Source organism: Athene noctua, chromosome 1, assembly GCF_965140245.1.
Source record: "Athene noctua chromosome 1, bAthNoc1.hap1.1, whole genome shotgun sequence".
NCBI classification, from domain to species: Eukaryota; Metazoa; Chordata; class Aves; order Strigiformes; family Strigidae; genus Athene; species Athene noctua.
In genome coordinates, this window is record NC_134037.1 from 256504705 (window position 1) to 256514131 (window position 9427).

Consider the following 9427-nt stretch of genomic DNA (forward strand, 5'->3'; position numbering starts at 1 on the left):
CAGATCTTTCCCGAGAAGCTGGGTAAAACCAGATGGTCCTGACGGACAAGGGTGAGGGGGGTGCAGGTCCCCAGGGAGGAGAAGAGGCGGGGATCCCTGCGAGGAGCGGTGGGATGCAGGCAGGGGGGCGTGCGCTTCCCGGGGGTGCGGGTGCGGGAAACTCCTCGGTGCCGGGGCGGGGGGCGCAGGTAGGACCCCCCGCATCCCGGAGGGGCGGCGGCGGGCCGGGCTCCCCGGGGCGGTGGCGGCGGCGCTGGGCGGGAGCGGGGAGGCGCCGTCCCTCCCCTGGGCAGTTTCTGGCGAGGCTGTTTAATAGCGGAGCCGCCCCCGGCCCCTCCCCGTTGGAGCCGGCCCGTGCGGCACGGCGCGGCCGGGGCCGGGGCCGGAGCCGGGGCCGGGCCGGGGCCGGTGGGGCGCTGCTCGGGCCATGGCGGGGGGCGGCGGGGGGGCGCTGGGCCGCGGCCGGCTGCTGGCCGTGCTGCTGGCGGGGCTGCTCGGCGGGGCGCGGGGCTTCGGCGACGAGGAGGAGCGGCGCTGCGACGCCATCCGCATCGCCATGTGCCAGAACCTGGGCTACAATGTCACCAAGATGCCCAACCTGGTGGGACACGAGCTGCAGGCGGACGCGGAGCTGCAGCTCACCACCTTCACCCCCCTCATCCAGTACGGCTGCTCCAGCCAGCTCCAGGTGGGTCGGGGCTCCAGGGGGTCCCCTTTGTGCCGGGGCGGGCGGGGGTGGGGGGGGCCGTGCAGTGCGCGGACCGCCTGCCACCCCCCCTGTCCCCCCGCCCCGTCCCCATCCTCATCCCCATCCCCTCGGCTCAGCCCGAAAAAAAACCCCCAACCAACCCGAAAGTCCCGCCGCCCCGCCGTGCTCTCCTCGCTGGCAGCGGGGAGCATGTGGCTCATCCCGGGGACGGCTCGGCGGGTTGTCCCGGCCGGTGTCCCCCCGCCAGGCAGCGCCGGGGCTCCGGCGGCTTTGGCTCTCGGTGCCCGCCGATCCCGTCGCACCGGGGTGCTGCCCCTCCGAAATGAGACGCCCGGGGAGCTGCTGCCCGCCCGGGACCCGCCGAGAGCTGCGCCGCCGGAGCGGCTGTCCCAGGCGAAAGGCAAGAAACTCGCCCTCCCCACGGGCACGGGCTTCATCGAACAAAACCCAGCTTGTTTCTTGGGGCAGAGTTGCGGAATTAGCACGCAATCCCTCTGACGCTGTCGCGTCGCAGAACTGCGATTATTCAAAAGCCGAGAAAACGACGATATTTTATTCCCGTTGTAAATACGTACGTGACCTTATGGCAGAAGAAAAAGACATTCTTCTAGGGGGATCGCGAACCAAACTAATTCAATAAATGCCTTTTCTTCTGTTTGCGTGTTAGCTGTAATATCCAGGCAGTGTGTAGAACAAATCTATGTATTTGTTTAAACCGCCTTAATTTGCTTTTTTGCTTTCTTAAATTGCACCCTTGAGGTTTAGATCTGGCTAAATCCCACTCACTTCATTGAAACTGATGGGCTAAATTTACGCAGAGCTAATCTAGGGAGTAAAATGTTCAGGCTTTGGCTCTAGACCACATTCGAACTGAAAGAAGACAACATTGTTAGCTTTTTGGGTTTTTTTTCTCCTTTGTTTTTATTGTTCTTGGTTTATTTGTTTTATGCTGCTTCCTGTTTTTTAAGGCAAAGGACCAAATATTACTGCTAAAAAGGCAAAAAAAGAGAAAACTTGTTATATTTTGACCTGTTTAATTTCCCCTAACGCACTTGTGATTCCTGTTTCTTCCAGTTCTTCCTTTGTTCCGTCTATGTTCCGATGTGCACAGAGAAGATTAACATCCCTATAGGTCCCTGCGGTGGCATGTGCCTCTCTGTCAAAAGAAGATGCGAACCCGTTTTAAAAGAATTTGGATTTGCCTGGCCAGACAGCCTAAACTGCAGCAAATTCCCACCCCAGAATGATCACAACCACATGTGCATGGAGGGCCCAGGAGACGAAGAGGTGCCCCTTCATAGCAAGACCTCCCTGCAGCCTGGAGAGGAGTGCCACAGCATGGGATCTAACTCGGATCAGTACATCTGGGTGAAGAGAAGCTTGAACTGTGTCCTGAAGTGCGGCTACGACGCTGGTCTCTACAGCAGGTCGGCTAAGGAATTCACAGATATCTGGATGGCTGTGTGGGCCAGTCTTTGCTTCATCTCAACTGCCTTCACAGTTCTGACCTTCCTGATTGATTCATCCAGATTTTCCTACCCGGAGCGCCCAATCATATTTTTGAGCATGTGCTACAATATTTATAGCATTGCTTATATTGTGAGGCTAACTGTGGGCCGGGAAAGGATATCCTGTGATTTTGAAGAGGCAGCAGAACCTGTTCTTATCCAAGAAGGTCTTAAGAACACAGGATGTGCTATAATTTTCTTGCTGATGTATTTTTTCGGGATGGCTAGCTCCATCTGGTGGGTTATTCTGACATTGACGTGGTTTCTGGCTGCCGGACTCAAGTGGGGCCATGAAGCTATAGAAATGCACAGCTCTTATTTCCATATTGCAGCCTGGGCTATCCCCGCGGTGAAGACCATAGTCATTTTGATTATGAGACTAGTAGATGCAGACGAGCTCACCGGTCTGTGCTACGTTGGGAACCAGAACCTAGATGCACTGACGGGCTTTGTCGTCGCTCCGCTTTTCACCTACCTGGTCATTGGGACTTTATTCATTGCAGCAGGACTCGTGGCCTTATTTAAAATCAGGTCTAATCTCCAGAAAGATGGAACTAAAACTGACAAACTGGAAAGACTGATGGTCAAAATCGGTGTCTTTTCAGTGCTGTACACTGTCCCAGCAACATGTGTCATAGCCTGTTATTTCTACGAAATCTCCAACTGGGCCGTTTTCCGCTATTCAGCAGATGATTCCAATATGGCAGTGGAGATGCTCAAAATCTTCATGTCCCTCCTGGTGGGTATTACATCAGGTATGTGGATCTGGTCGGCCAAAACTCTGCACACGTGGCAGAAGTGCTCGAACAGACTGGTGAACTCAGGGAAAGTGAAGCGGGAGAAGAGAGCAGATGGTTGGGTGAAACCTGGGAAAGGGAATGAGACTGTGGTATGAGAAAAGGATGACACCCCGATGGTCTGACTGATCTCCCATGAAAGACTGGCTGTGTGTAAGCATTGCCGTGTAAATGTTGGGAGCAGAGTTAGGGAGACGGTTACACAACCTGTCTCTGGAGGATGGAAAAAAAAAGCCTTAAAGAATAAACAGCAAAAAGATCATGCTGCAGATACAATAGCCATAAACCATGCTGCCCAAAATAAGAAAGCCAAGGGAGGCTTTAAAAGCTGTGAAATATCCAAACACGTTATCTTCCTTTTTGTTGTTTTTTGTTTTTTTTTTGTTTTAAAGCAGGATGCAATATACTGAAGTCTTTAGAAGCTGAGGGATTGTAGCCCACAGCTGTGGGATGTTATTTTCTTTTCATCGTCTTATAGCTGATGGAGGAAAGGTGATCTGGGGCCAAATTCTGGGCTGATTGAGGGTCCAGTTATCAGAAGATGGAGCACCCAGGACCTCAGTTAGATGTCTTCTTTCCAAGTTCAGCACCGTGAAGGAAGCGTTTGCTGAGGGTTGTGTCTTTATGCCCTGGGGTATTCTCTTGCTCCCATATGCTGCACAAATCAGCCAAGGACCAGGTCCTCCAACAGATACCAAGTGGACTTTCCAGGTCTGAGAGTTATCCATGATGAGCAGCATTTAGTGAGGTATTAGTGAGGATGATTCTTTAAGTCATCTGATGGTCTAATAATAATTTCGACTCATTCTTCCTACCATCTGTAACCTGGTCTGAATTGGGAGTTTGCTCTGCCTTGCAGGAATTTGGACCTCTCTAGGTCCCTTCCCACCTGAATTATTCTGTGGTTCTGTCAATATTTGCGATTTTTTAAAAGCTTTGCTCAAGGCCATTGTCAGAAGTAGAGGAGTCAGTGGGAGCTGGGAAACTCTGTCTGGTCTGCATTAATTACCATTATCCATCTGCCTCCATTCCTGTACCTTCAGGTGCTCCTGCTATTTCCAGTGGACTGCTTTATTCTGCTGCATTTAATAGCTTTAAATAAAGTCTTACTTTATGGTGTTCCTTCCTCCAGGAAAGAGAAAATGAGTTGAGGGTCTCTTCAAACAATGCCAGTTTTCTCCTAGTAAACTTATCTGGCTCTCTCTGGAGACCCATCACATGAAGCAATTAAGTCTTAATATATTTCATTCAGTGTGATGGTATCTCTGCAGACGCCAGTCTGGGGAGAAGCGAAATGTTAAGTTCCTTGGCAACCTCATGTTCACACAGATCAGTTGTATAATTATGTGTGTCAGTTACAATTAAAAGAACATTCTCAGCCCATGACATCGCAGTACAGCTGACTGCCTCACAACGATGCTCCGATAGCTATGAAGTTTTTTCAAATGTATATTTACATGCAGGATGTGAGCAGGCATTCAGTCCTCGGGAACAAGAGACATTTCCAGTTTTTTGTAAAGGGATCCCAAGAGAAGAGATCCAACTTCTTGGTGAATAATCCTGTTTCATAGCAACTGTTGAGTTTTTTATGTTTTTATGTGAGGAGGCATTGGCTTGTGCTCGTGGGGAGCTTGAACCTTGTGTTGCGGGCTTGTCTGGTTAATAAGAAGGGTGCTGCAAATAGAAATAGCCTAGAAGCACTTAAGAGAACAATGTTCTGATGCTCTATCCCTTTGAAGGACCTTTGGTTTTATCTGCGTGCCCTAAACTTTTGCTTCATTTGTTTGTGTGGAACCTGGTCAGCTGCAGAGCATCTCCCTGGTGCCCTGACTCGGACGACCTTCAAGGGCAGCTGAGAACAGGCACTGCTTTATTACAGTCCTTGCTTTACACACAGGTGCCCCATGTGCTTCCCAAACCACAGTTCATTCCAGCTCTGGCTGTGAGCACTAATCTGTCCCAGAAGTGTGTATTGTTTCAATGTCAATGTTGAAACATGTGCTAGAGTACTTCTTTTTTTTAAAAAAAAAAAAAAACAACAAAAACCCAAAAACAAAAAACCCCAAACAAACCCTAATTGCAGTCTTTGCGGTTGGGCTCCCTCTCCAGCAGAACAAGTGACAACTTGACACATTCTGCTCAAGACACACAAGCATTGTCTTGGCCAACACCGCATACCAGCCAAGCCTTTTCATCCTCTCCATAAAGTGTCTTGCTATTAGTGTTGTGTTTGGATCTGGTTATCCCCCTGAGGACAAGGAGTTCCGAAAGGAGGAGATCTTCAGATGACAGAGCTTCTCCGTCGTGCAATCTTTCTCCCGATGCAGCGAGGAATGTAAAGTCAGTATGAGCCTTTTCTTGTAACCTAGTATTTGGCTGTGCCAAGGTGTCATGTTCACTCAAGTGTCCTTCACTCTGAAATGATTTGGATACTCTCCTGGCTGATACAACCCATGTTTGACCTAACTGTTTCAATAAATGGCAGTTTTAACCATGTTATGTACACAGAAGTGAATGTTAAGTTGTAACTTGTTCTCAAATCCCTGCATCTCTGCCTGTGACCCTGTGGACTGTGACAGACGCATGTCCCCAGCGATCTGAGATGTTGTAAGCGAGTTGGATGAGGATAGCACGGCATAGCCCTTTGAGGGGCCTGGGGGGATATTCCATTAAAGAGTGTGAGGGACTTAAATCCTATGGGGAGGAGGTGGGCTGGGGAGAGACACCAGCTGCTGTTCCTGAAAGAACATCTTTCCCCAGCAGTTGAGGGGACACTGTACTTCCCACTGAGTGGGAAGTCACAGCAGATAGATAGCCAAAAAACCCGGTGGTTGTGAAGAGTGGGCATCTGCAACTCGTATGTTCTCTCGTTTCAACGTTGTTATGAATTTAAAGCCAAAAAATGTGTGACTAATCCTGTCTCGGAAGTACAGTTTCTGTGGTTATACAACTAGAAACTTTGCAGCAGTTACCTTCCTTGTGCAGTCCCTGCTCCCAGCTCCTCCCCCTCAGCCTGTGCTCCTCTCACTGCAGGTTTTGGAAGAGTCTGCTGGGGAGGTACAAGCTTAGCTCTTATATTAAACAGACGAGTTAGCTCCTTTTTCTGATTTTTAAGGAAATAGACACTGATTATTTTGGGGTGTACAGAAAATATATCTACTTCAATGTATGTACTGTAAATTTCTAATTTATCACTGTAAAAAAAAAAAAGCAACTTTGCTATTTAATTTTTATATCAAAATAAAATTTTAACCTCTGTGGATAATTAAGGTAATCTTGGCAGCCCTCACGTTTTTGGTGAGTTTGTTTCTTAAATTGACTTCATCATCGTTGGAAGTGCTTTCTTCCCCTGAAGGAAGGAGGACTGAAAGGCTCATGCTGCAGTGAAGGGATCTCCCAATGAGTCAGTCCAGCATGGTTTGGACCTAAATGTGGGTTGTGAAAAATAACTGGGAACAAAACACCCTTGGGCAACGGTGAAAGTACGTGCATGCTTCAAGGGCTTACACACAGGGTGGACAGAAACCCTTTCATAGACAGTGCACAGGTCCCAGGTGCTGGCTGGGGATGCAGCTGGTCATTTAGGGTTGTCTGAGCACCTCCCCAAAACTGAACAGGAGTGCAAGGTGGAAGCACAAGCATCTGCTGCTGTAGCACTGGTGTGATGTGGCTCCTGGGGAGAGCAGAGCCTCCTGTAAGGCTCCTTTTTATTTCACGTATTATGGAATACATACATCCAAAGATCCACTGAGCTTTCAGATCCAAGGCATATGGTGGAGGAGGGCAGCACCACCACCTACCTGTTGAGTACATGAGAAATTGAAAGGGGCAGATTCTGCTCTTAGTAACACACTTGAAATGGTCTTGCTACTATGGGTAATTTTAGCTCTTCAGAGAAGAGATTCAATTGATTGCATTTTTTTGCAATTGTTTTTTTAAATTAAGCTTATTAATGATTGGCTTATTTTTCATTGCTTTTTATAATTTGTGTTCACAGTTAGGATTTACAGTGGCAGTGAGGAGTTCCTTCTTTTTGTGTACATCCCTCACCAGTTTCTCTGACACTGATAGTACAGTTTGAGATATTAGTCATCATCTAAACCCACTTAATCATTTCCATCATTAAGCATTCTGTGTGTGGGATTACTTAATTAACATAATGTTATTTTAGTAAGAACCTAAATCAGACTAGAGCAGATAATAGTGAGGGTGCACTATGAAGAAGACAGTAGGAATTATCACCTGTGTATCTGTAGCTAATCAAGTTTTGAACAGCAGAATCTAAACCCGGTAATTAGTGATTTGGTCATGCCTTTGGCAGCTCATCTCTGTAATGTTGTCAGGTTGGTGATTAATGAGGTCTCTGAAACTTATAATTAAGAGTCTTTAATATAGCTACAGTTAAATGTAACAAACAAAAGAAAAGAACTTCTAGGGAAGGAAGCGGGATCTCCCTCTTGTCATTGGGGCTGTTCACACCAACAGATCCTCAGGTCTAGCGTTCGAGATGGTGTTGGCTGCTCTTGTCCTTACGCACGTCCCCGACATCAGAGCATCAGTGACAGTGAAGTGACAATGGGTTGCTGGAGTGGCTTTGAATAGGGGACAATCTCCCTGAGCCACTGTGATGTCAGATCAGACCAGGCTTGCCTATGGAGGGGAGTATGCATGTGTCTGTATACAAAACACACCAAAAAAATGGTCTTTATGAGGACTTTTTGTGATTGTTTTTATATTTAGGCTTGGGTTTTTTTGCTTGGTTACTTGGGTTTGTCTTCTTTTTTTAAAGCTGCCTTTAAAAAGAGCAAATGTTAAAGAGTTTGTGGCAAATGAGACAGAGTTCTGCTGCCAGAAATCAGGAGCATCCTAAACTCCAGGTGGCATCATGAGACCCTGGATTTGGTGGTAGAGTTTCCACCACACACGCTCCATCATCAGCCACTTATTCCCATAACTGCACCACATTTCAGCTCCTCCCTTTTGCCAGTCCACCTATTTGTGGCGCTGAGCTGCAAAGCAGATCAGCAAAAAGATCTGGGTTAAAAATAACCATCAGAAGTTTTGCTTTGTTTTATGCTGAAGGTTTAACTTGGATCATGTCAATGATCTGGTTTATGCAGCAACCCCACCAAGAGCTGTACTGGCAGAGCAAGGCAGCATGAACTGCTGGGGGAGCAGGGCTCTGGCTTACAATGCCTTGGCTCCTGCAGGCATCATCCTGTGGAGCTGCTCCCTAAGCCCCCTTGCACCATCATCCCCATGAGGCCAGAGCTGCATCTACTTGCAGATATGCAGGAATGGGTGAGAGACAGCGGCAACTACCCAACCACTTCCAGCTTCCCCAGTCCTGGCTAAAAGAGCAAATCCTTCAGTAGAGCTGTTGGTAACCCCCTAAGTATGATGCTTCAACTGGTGTAATTGAGTCCAGCTTTGAACTTCTCACCTATAGGTGAAAGCCCCATTGTGCAGCCCCATAGTAGATGTGTTCCTGAGGCTCCATAATGGCCTTTTTACCACATTTGGACTAACTGGCTCATAATATAAGCCAGGAGTTTCCAGCCTCTGTCTCAGTCTAGGATGGTTCAACCAGACTGCCAAATATTGGCGTAGTTTGAGTACTAACAGAGCATCTCTTCATGCTTTCAAAGCCAATGCTGGCTGCAACGGTGATGAGGCAGAGCATGGCCCTGGCTGGAGCTGCGTCATGCCTGCACCTCACCAAGACGAGAATATGGTGCAGACCAGGCAGCTCCCAGCTGATGCTGAGCTGATAAAATAGATCCCCTATCACTATTTCCTGCAGCTGGGAAATGATTTCTGGCCAGAGGTCCTGTGCATCCTGGCAGACTGCAGCTGTTGTAACAGCTTTGTGTTGTTAACAACCAGATGTTTTGTTTTACACTCTGGGAACAGCCTACCAAAGAATCACCACAGGGATAGAAGAGCACAAAGGTGCCTTAGAGAGTAGCAACAGCAAGCGAGGACTCACGCTAAAGGTATTGCTGAGAAACTGCTGTTCTGTTTTCCTAGGTTTTGGGGGGAGCAGGGATCTCCCGTGTGCCAGATATTAGGTACCACAGCACAGGAAACAGGTTAAACTCCAAACACAAATATTACCACACCACAAAGTTTACTGTAGTTTGTAACTTTTGATTTTGTTGCTGTGTTTGCTTGCCAGAAGCAAAAGTGCTGATTAATTAGATCCACTTCACAGGGTTCGAGGAAAGAAGACTTAACTTCAATTTTGTCCATTTTTAAATCAACGGTTTAAAACATTGAAAACAATTACCCATAGCTTGTCAATACAGTGATGAGATAAATATCTTCATTTTATATTTCCATCAGTGTTTAGCTAGTTTCCTGCCTGGTTGTCTCATTTCCTGAGCTTACTCTGAGGAAGGGAAAAACATCCT

At 47.8% G+C, this 9427-nt stretch overlaps 1 protein-coding gene across 1 annotated transcript; it reads left to right on the forward strand.

The window, feature by feature from the left end:
* The first annotated feature begins 427 nt into the window (after window positions 1-427).
* Window positions 428-6278, forward strand: FZD4 (frizzled class receptor 4). Its single transcript, XM_074917582.1, has 2 exons — window positions 428-688; window positions 1784-6278. The coding sequence occupies exons 1-2, from the start codon at window positions 428-430 to the stop codon at window positions 3110-3112; spliced, it is 1590 nt and encodes a 529-aa protein (XP_074773683.1). The 3' UTR covers window positions 3113-6278.
* The last annotated feature ends 3149 nt before the right edge of the window (window positions 6279-9427 follow it).

Excerpts from the sequence above, each read along its gene's own strand:
- FZD4 (XM_074917582.1), top strand. The coding sequence starts at position 428 with ATGGCGGGGGGCGGCGGGGGGGCGCTGGGCCGCGGCCGGCTGCTGGCC. Across the intron at positions 689-1,783 it reads GCTGCTCCAGCCAGCTCCAG|TTCTTCCTTTGTTCCGTCTA; the intron begins GTGGGTCGGGGC and ends TGTTTCTTCCAG.